Genomic DNA, 13,907 nt, shown 5'->3' with positions numbered 1-13,907 from the left:
TGGGGGATTTTCCATTTGAGCTACTATTTATTGGCTTGTGGTGGTTATTTTCATTATTTTAGTTTTAGAATTTGACATTTATTAGTGCTTGCAGGCTATGGAGGCAAGCAAGGCAGATTGGGATACTCTTTTTGAGCCTTATGCATTCTTTGAAGCGTATAAGAATTACCTACAAATAGAGATTACTGCAGAAAATGCTGATGATCTGAGAAATTGGAAAGGCTGGGTTGAGTCTCGCCTCCGCCAGCTAACATTGAAGGTGGAAACTCTCAGAGTTTGTTATTTCCAGCTTTTTATTTATTTTTGTTCTTTTATCCTGTTTTGTTTTCCAATTTATAGATTCGTAATATAGCTTATCATGTGTTACTGTAGATTGAGAGACATACTTATCAGATGCTTCAGTGCCACCCACACCCAGGGGATTTTTCAGACAAATCTAGGCCTTTTCATTGCTGTTACTTCATGGGTTTGCAGCGAAAACAAGGTGTTCCAGTGAACGAGGGTGAACAGTTTGATATAAGGTTAACTGTGGAGGAATTTAAGCATAATGTCAACATGTACGCATCATGGAAGCCTGGGATGGAGATCCATGTATGCCATGTAAAACGCAGGAATATTCCAAACTTTGTATTTCCTGGTGGTACTCGACCTTCCCGACCATCTAAAGTAACTTGGAAGACTAAGAGTTCAGAACTGAAAGTTTCTGGTCATGCCCAAGATAATTCTTGTGAGGGTAAAGCAGTTTCAAATGGAGTTGATGAGGGAAGGAAGAGAAAGCAGGTGGATGATAATGTAGATAACCTGAAAAGTGCCAATTGCTTGGCTGTTGAATCTCCCTCTGTTGGGGGTCATGCCCAAGAGAATTCCTGTGAAGGTAAAGAAGTTTCAAATGGAGTCGATGATGGAAGGAATAGAAAGCAGGAGGATGATAATGTAGAGACTAACCCGGGAAGTGCCAAGCGCTTAGCCACTGAACCTCCCTCTGCTGGGGAAGTTCATGAGGGTAGCCCTGTCAGCACTGTTAGCTCATGTTCTATTAAAGGCGAAAATATGGATACCCACAGTCAAGCTGATGGATTTGCAAGATGCAATCCACCTAACTTAGCTCCATCTGTTGTTGCTGATACAAGCTCTAAAGAAGCGGAGAGTCTAGCCATTGAGAAGATAATGTCAGGCCCATATGTTGCCCACCAAGCTTTTCCAGAAGAACTCGATGAGCTTGAGGATGATTTTGAATATAGAAATCAAGTTAAAGATTCTAGGGGGAACATGAAAGGTAGCCCTATCGAGTCTTCAACAGCTAATGCAGCAGAAGCAGTGCCAGTACCATCTAGCAATGGAGCTGGTTCTTCCGGTGGTTTATATTCCAATGGGAGCTTAGAGGAGCTTGAGGTCTGATTCACTAACCTTGTAACCTTTTATTTTGAGAGTAGATGTCTCTATTGGGTTCTCCTTGCAAAATTTTTTTTTTCTTGTTTTATTCACACGTGCTAGTTTTAGTTACTTTAAATAGATGAAATATATGTTTTTCTGATGTTTAACCTCAAGGTAATCTTTTTTTTTTTGGCCTCCACCAAAAAAAAAAAAAAAAAAAAAAAAAAGAGGTACGAGGACAAAATGGAAATCTATTATTTGTTGTGTTTAGTTGGATGAAAATGATTTGCATTTTGTTTTTATACTTGTTTGAAAGGCTTATGTGCTTCATGATATATGAGCTCATCACCAATTTAAAAAATAGTTGTGATGAAATGAGTAGCTTTTCTGATACTTTTGAAGATCTCATCTATTAACTGGCAAGACAGAAGCTGGGCTTTTCAAGACACCACTTTCCAGACACCACTTTTTGGTTTCAAAAAAAAAAAAAAAAAAAAAAAAACAAAGCCCAATGGTAAAATCACTTGCTTGTTTCTAATGTTACAACACATTGCCATTGGGCCCCACAAATGCACCATAATATCACTTTTACCATTGAAACTCAAATTTTATGATTTGGAAACTCCAAAATCTTGTTCCCGGTTCTCATCACTCAAACTCAAATTTTTTGAGTTTTAAGTGATGAGAACATGACTAAAAAATTATGCCAAACAAAATTGTTTTCGTGGATCCCACCTATTTTCAGTTATGGGTGATGAAAACTGAGTTATATAACTCAGTTTTCATCCAATCCAAACACCCTCTTAGTGTTTCACTCTCAATGCCTAGAAAAGAACCAAACTAAGCTAATCTAGCAACTTCACACTTCAAGAACAAATGAAATTCATTCTCATCTTTGACTCTATATAGTAAACAAATCTTATAACACAATGCCATTCTCTTAGCCGTTCAGCATTGAAGTGGAAGCACACCCTTCACAATCCTCCACAACCTCATTTTTGGTCTCTCTTGTCATGTAGCTCACTCTTCCATAGTTTGTTTCTCCCAAAATCGGGAGTTCCCCTGGTCAAATTTGGTTTTCATTTGTAACCAACTAGTAAGTTGTCCATGCGATGTATGGATAATGTTATTAATGGGAAATCTAGACTCCGGTTGATAAAATTAATAAGTTTTAAACCCAAGTTGTAAATTAGATTTATTATGAATAAACCTTGTTAAATCAAACTAACATCAATATCATGCACAATAGAAAATTAAATAAGATAAGATATGATGACCTAGGAAAACCAATGAAACAAACTAGTTTCACAGTAAAAAATCTGGAGAGAAACCTTCCCAAAAAATAATCCACTATAATAAAGAGAAGTTTCAAATCTAGTACAAAACCTTTGTCCTTAGACTTTACAATTTTCATAGATGAACTTACAGTAAAAACCTTCTACCATTTCAGAATCTCTAAACTCTTCAATATATGAACGCCACCCTTTTTGCACGGATCGCAGTACGTGACTAATCAATGATGTAGGGCTTCCAGTACGTGACTAACACACCAACTTGAGGAAGATGTTGGCTGCAAAGTTTTTCACTTCATTAACCATAAAGATCAAGAAGCACTTTGTTACAAAACCCTAAGGTGCAAAGACGCAGTAACTTCTTTAAGAGAGAATAAGGCATCAGTCACCTTTTGCATGTGTTCTCCTTGTATTCTCTTATGTGACGGCCTTTAAAATAAGCTTTATATATGTCTAGGGTTGTGAGAAAAGAAATCCTACACAAATACATAAGCATGGGCTGAAAATCAGATCTGGAAATATGAATTTCGTAATTCTCAATAGATAGCTATCTGTTGAGCTATTTGTTGCAAGCTATCGAGATTTAATGAATCAGCTCTTCTTCACTTGTTTTGAGCTATAGAGAGCTATGAGATTTAGTGAATCAACACTTCTTCATTTGTTTCTTAGACAGATTTACATGGCTTCAATACTAGACTTGAACTCTTATTCTTTGAAGTATTAAACACCTCATAGATCTATCTAAATACAAGTAAAATGCGTTTTGCCAAAGGATAAGCCAATTCTAAATGACATATGTTCCTAACATGATTCACACATGTCTTAACAATCTCCACCTTTGGCAATCTGTGACAAAACCACAACAAACAAATGAACATATGAGAGAAGTCATAAATCACTCGACTTATACTCACTTGTTGAATACAATAAAATCTATCCTAACACAAACTCTTGAAAAACTTTACAAGAAGAGAGTTTATGACAAGAAGACTTTGGCAACCCATATTTCTAAAATACTTTAAAAAAAAATCATCAAGGCATCTTAGTGTAAAACAGAAATATAAGATTGCATACATTATATAAGAAGCATGTGCACAAAGAGAGAAAAGAAACAACACATGTAAAAATAGATGAAGAAGACATACATCATATATATATATATATATCAAAGATAAACATAATGTATGTAAAAATAGTCACAAGACCAGTGTACAAGAAGAAGAAGGTAAACACTCCCCCTAACAAGATGAAACACATCTCCCCTTTACAAAGGCATGTATTTCTTCCCCTAACATGAAGAATCTTAAAAAAAAAACCACATTTTCTCTACAATTTCTTCCCCTTTTTGTCATGATTGACAAAGGGTACAAAAAGCTATAAAACTTCTCTCGAGAAACATAAAGATGATCAAGGATGATCAAGGGAGCATAAGGAATCCATATAAATGCATGAAAACAATGAACAAAGATGCTATGGATGACAAGATAAAAGAAAGATATAAAACATGTGAAAAATAATGCATGTAAGAGGATCTCGATGGATCGAGGAGCTATCAAGCGTTTAGAAAGTTTCTGAATGGATCGAAAAGCTATCGAGAACGCGATAAAAAGCAGTTGAAGGGTCTTAAAAGATATCATAGTTGTCGAGAGGTATCGAGAAGCTATCAAGATTGCTTAAAAACAGTTTTCAAGAAGAGAAAAACATAAATGTGAATGCAATCAAGCATGCTACTCAACCAAAGATCCAAACAACATTTTAAGCTCTCAAAATCATCTCTCAACAAAAAAATGTTAAGCACATAGATCCCAAAAAAAAAAAACACACACACACACACACATACACTAAACAAGTCTAACTAATTTTATATTTCAAAAACAAGTTAAAATAGTTTAATGAGCATACATTAACACATGTATTCATTGTGATGGCCAAATCACATTGCATCTGCACATGTATCAAAGGTAGCAAAGAATTTTGCATGTTATGTGTGAAAAACATCACAAGATTGCATAAGTGTCTTCATGTTATGACGATTTGAGATATGAAAAAATCACTTTAACTCACACACAATCATAACTATTTGGTGGGGACTATCACCTTCGAGGTACATCCTATAACTCCCATATCTTCTAGAATATACGCTTGCAATCATATATAAAACATTTTGATTCTTTTTGCTTTTTGTTGTTCTTTGCATATTTTTCTTTTAAGCAAACCATGCATGAACATATAAGAGATAGAAAAGAAATACCCAATGATGTTAAGTATTTGACATTCCACTTTTACTATGCCGAAGCATACAAATATCATTTTATGATTGGCGGGTAGCAGTAGTAAGATAGTTATTTATACATTTCATTTAGAATTTTCTAGTCATTCTCGTAAAAAAGAGTGATATGAGTGTTAAGTACAAAAGGTTACTTAATCTTACTTATCACAAACAAGAGCCACAAAGCTCACTTTTTAGTTGTGCATAGAGATGCTCATTTAAGTTATAAGAGATACAAAGTTTAGAAAATTTTCTTTTAATGGCCATTCAAGGTACACAAGTACCAATGTACACAAACACACATTATTTTTGTATTTTTTTAAGTATTTTTTTTTTGAAAACAAAATAAAATAAAAAATAAACAACCAAACAAAAACAGACAAACAATCATTAAAGTATGAAAGAAAGATGCAGATGCACGAAAGCATGATTCCAAAAGCAAATAAGGAATCAAGTAAAGAGAGTCCTACTATAGATAGAAAGAATTAAAGTAGAGGACAAATAGAAAAGACAATTAAGTCTTAGGCTCATTTCTCACCCACATAGCACGAGTCTTTGGATGTGAAGATCAAAAGACATATGTCCTAGTATGTCTACTTAAAGACATAGAAGAATTAAAATTCTCCTGAAATTGAGTTAAAAAGCTCAAAGTTTTTAATAACTCTCCAAACAAATGTGTAGGTCCTTGAGAGGAAACCTGTAACCGTTTGGATACTTGCTTTTGAGGATACAACTTAAAATAATTAGGATGAATGTGTCAAGAAACACCACAATGATGACAAACATGAGCAGTTTTAGGACTATGAGACTTTCTAGAGTGAGGTCTAACAAATGGTTTAGAATTAGACAAATCAGTTATGGATTTCTTACCTTTATCACATTTCTCAAATTGGAGTACAAAGACAGTCTTTGATCCAGAAGCCATGGAAGAGGAGAGGCCAGAGGAAACAACATATCCTAAGCCAGTCTTATCAGAACTAGGCTTTTGAGCATTTAATACCTCTTCAAACTTTGCACTAGACATCCTCTCTATTTGAGTTCTAGCTTGACTAAGCTCTACCTCGTGATTCTTGACCTTCTCTTCTAATGATGTGTTCTTCGTAACAAGAGTCTCAACTAACCTTGTAGTCTCATTTAGTTTAACTAATAGATCAACTTTTTCATTTTTTACCTCATTAAGCTCTTTTCTACAAAGATGAGAAGTCTTTTTAGATTTTATGAATTCAGTGCATAGCTTATCATAGGCTTCTTGAAAAGTCAACTTCTTGGGTACTTCGTCATCAGAAGAATCCTTATTGTTACTAGCACTCTCTGCAATCACCTTATCGGTTGAGGCATCAAAAGCCATCAAATGACCAAATTCATCTATATATTCATTAGAGGAGTCATTCTCAGTATCACTCCAAGTAGCAACCAACCCTTTATCTTTTGACTTCTTGGTCTTTTCTTTCAAAATGTAGTTTGGGCACTCTATCCTCATATGACCAAAACCTTTGCACTGATGGCACTGGATAAGGGGATTCTCACTCTTACCCTTCCTAAAAAATTTTGATTTCCTAGGAGGTTTGTCCTAATCATTTTTCCTAAACTGAAGAAGCTTGATAATCTCATCAGCTATGAAAGTTAGATCCTCATCCTCATCCTCATTTTCATCTTCATCTTCAGAGTCATCATCTCTTCCTCTATACCCTTAAAAGCCAAGTTTCTACTCTTTCCACCTTTTTCCATTAAACCTAATCCCATCTCATAGGTTTGAAGGTTCCTTACAAGCTCAGTCAAAGGAATTTGATTAATGTCCTTCACTTCTTCAATGGCAGTGATCTTGGCATAGAATCTTTCAGGTAAGGACATAAAGATTTTACTAAAATTTTTAGATTTTATTATAGATTCTCCTAGGTTGAAGGCAAAAATTTACAATATCCTTGAGTTTAGCATAGAACTCATCAAAGATCTCATCCTCCTCCATCCTTATTTCTTCAAAACTATTAGTGAGTCTTTGAAGTTTCATAGTCTTTACTGCCTTGGTACCTTCATAGGTGGTCTCAAGAATGATCCATGCTTCCTTGGCAACTTCCGTGGATGATATTTTCTTGAATTCCTCATTGGTCACCCCACAAAACAAAATATTCAAAGCCCTACTATTGAAATTTTCTGCTTTAATTGTTGCTTCATCCCAATCCACAGGCGCTTCTTTTGGTTTAATCTAGCCAACTTCAACAACTTGCCATACCTGTTCACCTAGTGCCTGGAAAAATACTTTCATATGAACTTTCCAGTACGCATAATTAGTGCCATCAAATAAAGGAGGAATCAAAAGAGATTGTCCACGATCCATGACAACGGGGGTCAAGGATCGCACTCAAAAAATTAATCCAATTAGAGTGTATCCGCTCTAATACCACTTGATGGGAAATCTAGACCTTGGTTGATAGAATTAACAAGTTTTAAACTCAAGTTGTTAATTAGATTTATTATGAATAAATCTTGTTAAATCAAACTAACATCAATATCATGCGCAGTGAAAAATTAAGTAAGACAAGATATGATGACCTAGGAAAATTAATGAAACAAACTAGTTTCACTGCAAAAAACTTGGAGGGAAATCTTCCTGAAAAGCAATCCATTATAATAAAGAGAAGTTTCAGATTTAGTACAAAACCTTTGTCCCTAGACTCTACAATCCTCGTAGATGAACTTACAGTAGAAACCTTCTATCGCTTCAGAACTTTTGAACTCTTCAATATATGAATGCTACCCTTTTTGCACGGATCCCAGTATGTGACTAACCAATGATGCATGGCTCTTAGTATGTGACTAACACACCAACTTGAGGAAGATGTTGGATGCAAAATTCTTCACTTCATTAACCATGAAGATCAAGAAGCACTTGATTACAAAACCCTAAGGTGCAAAGATACAGTAAGTTCTTTCAGAGATAATAAGGCATCGGTCACCTTTTGCATGTGTTCTTCTTGTATTCTTTTATGTGACGACCTTTAAAATAAGCCTTATAAATGTCTAGGGTTGTTAGAAAAGAAACCCTACACAAATACATAAGCATGGGTCGAAAATTAGATCTGAAAATTTGAATTTCGTAATTCTCGATAGATAGTTATCTGTTGAGCTATCTGTTGTGAGCTATTGAGAGCTATCAAGAGCTATCGAGATTTAATGAATTAGCACTTCTTCACTTGTTTCTTAGATAGATTTGCATGACTTCAATACTAGACTTGAACTCTTGTTCTTTGAAGTATTAAACACATTCTAGATCTACCCAAATACAAGTAAAGTGCTTTTTGTCAAAGGATAAGCCAATTCTAAATGACATATGTTCTTAACATGATTCACATATGTGCTAACAGTTATAATGTTTTATATAAGATGGTTTTGGAAAATGTTATACATATATTATAGCATAATTGTTATAAAACTTTATTAGTAATGAGTTTATTATATGAAGCAACAATTATAAATTGCACACACACATCCATTAAAATTATTTAGTTCAAGTAACAAGAAAAAAAAAAAATACAACTTTGAAGAAATATTATAGAATAAAAGTTGATATTGAATGTGTCTTTTTTCCTTTTTAATTCTAAAACAAAATACACATTCCAAACACCACAGTCAATTACAACCTTTACAAAACCACAATTCCACAACAGTAGATCTTAATATCAAAATCTTAATTGTTGCCATCAATCAATATAAAATGCAAGTCCTTTTCCTTGATTGTAACCAACTCATACGGGTTAAAATTAGATGGGATGACAAGAAGTGCTATGGGTAGGTATATATGAAGGAGCAGAAATGAAAGATGTGAAAATAATGAATTAAATTGCATAGAGTTTAGTGTGTTTGTGTGTGTGTGGGGGGGGGGGGGGGGTGTTGAACCAAATGAAACAAAAATTTAATATTTAATTTGTTTTTATCTCTAACGTGACACTTGAGAATATTTCAATTCTCTTTACAAAGGATGCGCCATTTGACAGAACCTCATGCTTTCTCACATGAGTTCTCTGCTTATATATATATATATATATATATTGATATGCTCATTTGACACATGTTGAGGGTCTTTTTGTGGCCGATATACATGTTGTTTTTTAATATGTCGGTGGTTAGACCCAAAGTTGGGGGAGTTGAGTTTAGAACTCATGCCAATGGGTCACCCTTTGGCTGCAAATGTTTTGTTTTCCCTAGACAATGAAATAACATAATAAGTATTTGATTAATATAGAAGGGTTGTTTTTGCAATAAAAAAACCAATATAAGGTTCAACAATGGTGGATAGCATTTGGAAACAAGATACTAAAGTATCCTGCAGTGGTGGAAGACATATAGTAGTGACAGACATAATAAAGAAATTAGTGGTGTCGTATGAGTCACTCAACGAAATTTTGTGGGATATTTTGTAGCATACAAGCTCGTGAGCTTTTCTTCCGTAGATTGGTGCTTTAAGTTGTTAAGGATAGAAAAGTTTAGTTTGAGGGAACACATTTGAATTAGCGAAGCCAAAATCTTAGTCTATGGAAGCCTCTGTACATGTTGAAACTAGGAAGCATGGGCGTGGATTCAGATTCGGGTTCAGGTGTGGGTGCGGTGGTGACTTGACAATTTTTGAAAAAGTAGGGTGCCGGGATATGTTTATTAATAATTATTAAATATGTTTTTATTTATATTTTCTATATATTGCTAAGCATATTTTTTCATATAATAGTAAACATATACCAATTTAAGACCAATAGTAGATAAAAAACCTTTAGGATCAATTTAATATTTATAGCTAATATTTCGGGGGGTAAATTTAGCAAAGTAATAATATTTTTTAATGATAAGTAATTATTTAAATTGATACAATTACTAAATTATTTGGCTATTATTAAGCTAAATGATATAAATTGTTGAATTTAATACAATGTTTTAAAAAAATCATAATAAAGATATTCAAATTTGGGGGGTTTTTTATAAATAAACAAATGTGTTGGGATATTTATAAATAAGGAAGCTTCCAAGAAGCTCCATTGCCAAGTCCCACCACTACCCATGTGCATTGCTTTATTAAAATCACATTCCAAGGCTCTATTTGAAAGTCTACACATCTAACATCTCCACGTCTTGTTTTTTTTTTCTCTCTCTCACAAATCATTTGGTAGCATATCTTTCTTACTCTCCTTCCCTTTTTTTTCCTCACAAATCTTTTGGTAGCAGATCTTTCTTCTTCCTTTTCTTATTTGGACAAAATTGGATCGAATTGGTTCTGTTTCGACTAGTTTCTTGGCCAACTTTGGGGGATTTTGGCCAATTTTGGTAGATTTTGGCCACTTTCGGCCCGAATTGGCAATGAAAAAAAAAAAGAAGGAGAAGAAAAGAAATGGCAACTTGGTGCATTGAAACGAGTCGGGTGCGGGTGCGGTGGCCCTAGAGCTACAGCACCTTTGCTTCCCAATGTTGAAAATAATAACTGGGCTTCCTTTGCAGGTCAACATTCAACTTGGAAATATGAAATTTGCAGTAAAATATTTAAGTTAGCTGGACCATAAACTTGGTCTGTGGGAGCTTTTGCTAAAACTCTAGGAAAGTAAAATATTATACATAATAAGATGATAAAGTAAGTGAAGAATTTGTTTGGAAGGGAAAGAGTGAGATCTGATGAGTGCATGTTTGATGAGATGTTTTTTGGAAACTAAGTGAGTGATATAGAGAAGGGGGAAATTTGAATGAGGCAAGATATGTTGGTGTTCTTTGATTGTCCCATAAGTTTTGTTGTTGCTTTTGGTCCCCTTTGAATTATAATGGGATTATTTGCTTTCTGCATAATAGATGGATTTTATTTAGTTGGACAAATCATGACTTTTTGCCAAAAATCTAAGGAGCTTTAGGATTCTCTTTACATTGGGAAGATGGTTGCAATAGACTTTGATTTATTAATTAGTTGGGAAATTATTAATGTAAAAGTAACATTTGGATTTAGCTACAAAGGGGGAGATGCTTTCTTGAGAAGTCAAAGAGTAGGTGGGAGCCATTAAAGTAGTGGATGAAGACTTTTATTAATAGGAAAATTGAGAGGAAATTAAAGGGAAATGTAATGCACACAACACACTTGAATCGAACCTCTTGGTTCATGAGTTCTTATATAAGAAAAATAAAACTCTTGGTCCATGTGTTCCAATCTAATATATATTGACCAAGGGAATGCCTGTCAAGTCTACAACTCATCAAAAATCACTCCTTTACCTATGAGATAATTTTTCAAACAAAGTTTATCTTTAAACTAGTTTGAAGCAAAACCCTTCAAACTCCTCATATATCTTTATATTGAGTGTGGATTTTGAAAATCTAACCGTTGAATTGCATGTTCTTATTATATCCTTCATACTTGCAAAATTTCAAGAAAATCAAAGATCAATTGTTATGTCATCAAACAAAAGTTAAAATTTCAAGTTTTGTGATCTAAAATTGTATATAAAAAATTAGTTTATTAATAGAATCTATATATATATATATATATTAAAAAGCTGAAACATAGCATTAATTATTACTACATTCCAGTTGAGTCACATCAACAGCCACATCATTATCTTTTTTATTTCCAATTTTAAATATGGTGCTGCAATTTTTCATGAAGAAAAATTTCCTTTTAAATTAAAAAATTGTGGGGGTGAAGAAAATATTTTGTCACAACCTAGTTCTTATACTTCTCATTTACAAAATAAAGAAAATTTTGAAATGGAACCTAGAAGGAGTAAAAGAACTAGAATTGAAAAGGATTTTGATCTTGACTACTATGTTTTTAACATTGAGGAAAATCCCCAAAATTTAAAAGAAGCTTTAACATCACCTAATGCTATATTTTGGAAAGAGGCTATAAATGATGAGATGTAATCTCTAATTTATAATAGAACTTGGAAATTAGTAGATCTTTCACCGGGTTGTAAAACTATAGGTTGTAAATGGGTCCTTAGAAAAAGGTTGAAATCAGATGGATCAATAGATAAATTTAAAGCTAGACTTGTTGCAAAAGGCTTTAAACAAAAAGTTGATCTTGATTTCTTTGATATTTTTTCTCCGGTAACAAGAATTACATCTATTAGATTGTTAATTACTATTGTTGCAATTTTGATTTGGAAATTCATCAAATGGATGTAAAAACTACTTTTCTAAATGGGGATCTAGAGGAAGAGATTTATATGGATCAACTCGAAAGCTTTGTAGAGCCTGGACAAGAAAGCAAGGTAGGTAAGCTAACTAAATCCATATATGGCTTAAAACAAGTATCTAAGCAGTGGCATGAAAAGTTTGATTCTTGCATGATTGAGAATGGTTATAAATCAAATGAATGTGATAAATGTATTTATTCTAAATCATGGAATAATTTACATGTTATTATTAGCCTCTATGTGGATGATATGTTAATTTTTGGCTCAAATATGTTTGTTATAAATGAGACAAAAAATATGCTTAAAAACCATTTTGATATGAAAGATCTTGATGAGGCTAGTTTTATTTTGGGCATGAAAATTACAAAAACATGTGATGAAATATTTTTTGATCAATCACATTTTGAGAAAATATAATTTTCATGGTCACAAAAGTGTAGCTACTCCTTTTGATTCTAGTGTTCATTTATTTCCTGTGAATAATGATGATGAGATTTTTAATCAAAAAGATTATGCTAGCACCATTGGTAGTTTGCGTTATGCTACTGATTGTACTAGACCTGACATTGTATATGCAGTAGGAGTGCTTAGCAAATTTACTAGCAAGCCTAGTAGAGATTATTGGCTAGCTATTGAGTGAGTCATGAAATATTTATTTGGTACCAAAAGCTATGGCTTATTTTATAAAAAAAATACCCTGCTTTGATTGAAGCTTTCAATGATGCTGATTGGAATACTTTGTCAAGTGATTCTCTCTCTACCATTGGTTATATTTTTACCTTAATCAGTGGTGCTATTTGTTGGAAATCTTAAAAGAAAACAATAATTGCTAATTCAACAATGGAAGTTGAATTAATAGCGTTAGCTTCAGCTAGTGAAGAGGAAAATTGGCTTAAAGATTTGTTATATGAAATTCCACTTTGGGAAAAGCCAATTCGACCTATATTTAATTCATTGTGATAGCACTGCTGCAATTGGTTGAGTTAAAAACCATTATTACAATGGTAAATCTAGACCTATAAGAAGAAAGCACAGTACCGTGTGTTCTTATTTGAGTAATGACATCATAACTGTGGATTATATTAAATCTAATGATAATCTCGCAGATCCATTTACCAAGGCCTTGGCAAAAGATAGGGTCTAGAATACGTCGAGGGGGATGAGACTAAAATCCATGGAATCATGAGCTATGTATGAGGATATTCAACGAAAGGACTAGGGATCCTGAGAATTGGGTTCAATGGGAAAAACGAATCATACGATGGTCATAAGAAATGCATTATTTATTTTTTTTAATTATTTATTTTGTAAATAATTTTTATATTGTTCATTCCTATGATGTAAGTGCATTTATCTTGTAATGTGGAGAGATTGAGTAAAAACTCTTAATGAAATTTGTAGTTCGTATGAGTGGGGTGTCAGAATTACAGGAGCACCTTTGACAAAATTTCACCTATGTGAGTGTGGAGGTGGGGCCACTCCCTATGAGATTTGGACTTAATCTCAAATATACTCATGAAACTAGGATTAGCACAAAGCCGTAAAGTGCTAGCTATAAAAGCTAATGTCAACACCTAGGTTGTTATGTGTAAGTAGTGACACTTAATTTCCCTAAAGTAGTCCTAGTTCAAGTCGGAGACCATGACGACTCTGGAGTTGAGATCGTTGTTTAACTAAGTGAATGTTCAATGTAGAGCACACCTTCATGATGCATAGTAACCCATCTTTGCCTGGTAATCTCTCTTTAACTAATTTTTTTTTTTTTTAATATCAAAATGAGCGGGGGATTGTTGGAGTATTTTAATATTAATT

The 13,907-nt window shown here is 33.6% G+C and overlaps 1 protein-coding gene across 1 annotated transcript; it reads left to right on the top strand.

The window, feature by feature from the left end:
- The first annotated feature begins 72 nt into the window (after positions 1-72).
- LOC136066826 (nuclear poly(A) polymerase 1-like) lies at positions 73-1,527 on the top strand. Its single transcript, XM_065771749.1, has 2 exons — positions 73-259; positions 373-1,527. The coding sequence occupies exons 1-2, from the start codon at positions 98-100 to the stop codon at positions 1,396-1,398; spliced, it is 1,188 nt and encodes a 395-aa protein (XP_065627821.1). The 5' UTR covers positions 73-97; the 3' UTR covers positions 1,399-1,527.
- The last annotated feature ends 12,380 nt before the right edge of the window (positions 1,528-13,907 follow it).

This window comes from Quercus suber, unplaced genomic scaffold (genome assembly GCF_002906115.3).
Source record: "Quercus suber isolate HL8 unplaced genomic scaffold, Cork oak 2.0 scaffold_48, whole genome shotgun sequence".
NCBI classification, from domain to species: domain Eukaryota; kingdom Viridiplantae; phylum Streptophyta; class Magnoliopsida; order Fagales; family Fagaceae; genus Quercus; species Quercus suber.
The sequence above is the reverse complement of the archived record's forward strand: the minus strand, read 5'-3'. Positions and strand labels throughout refer to the sequence as shown.

Coding starts and splice junctions, on each gene's coding strand:
- LOC136066826 (XM_065771749.1), top strand. CDS start 98: ATGGAGGCAAGCAAGGCAGATTGGGATACTCTTTTTGAGCCTTATGCA. Junction 260..372: donor TCCGCCAGCTAACATTGAAG/GTGGAAACTCTC, acceptor GTGTTACTGTAG/ATTGAGAGACATACTTATCA.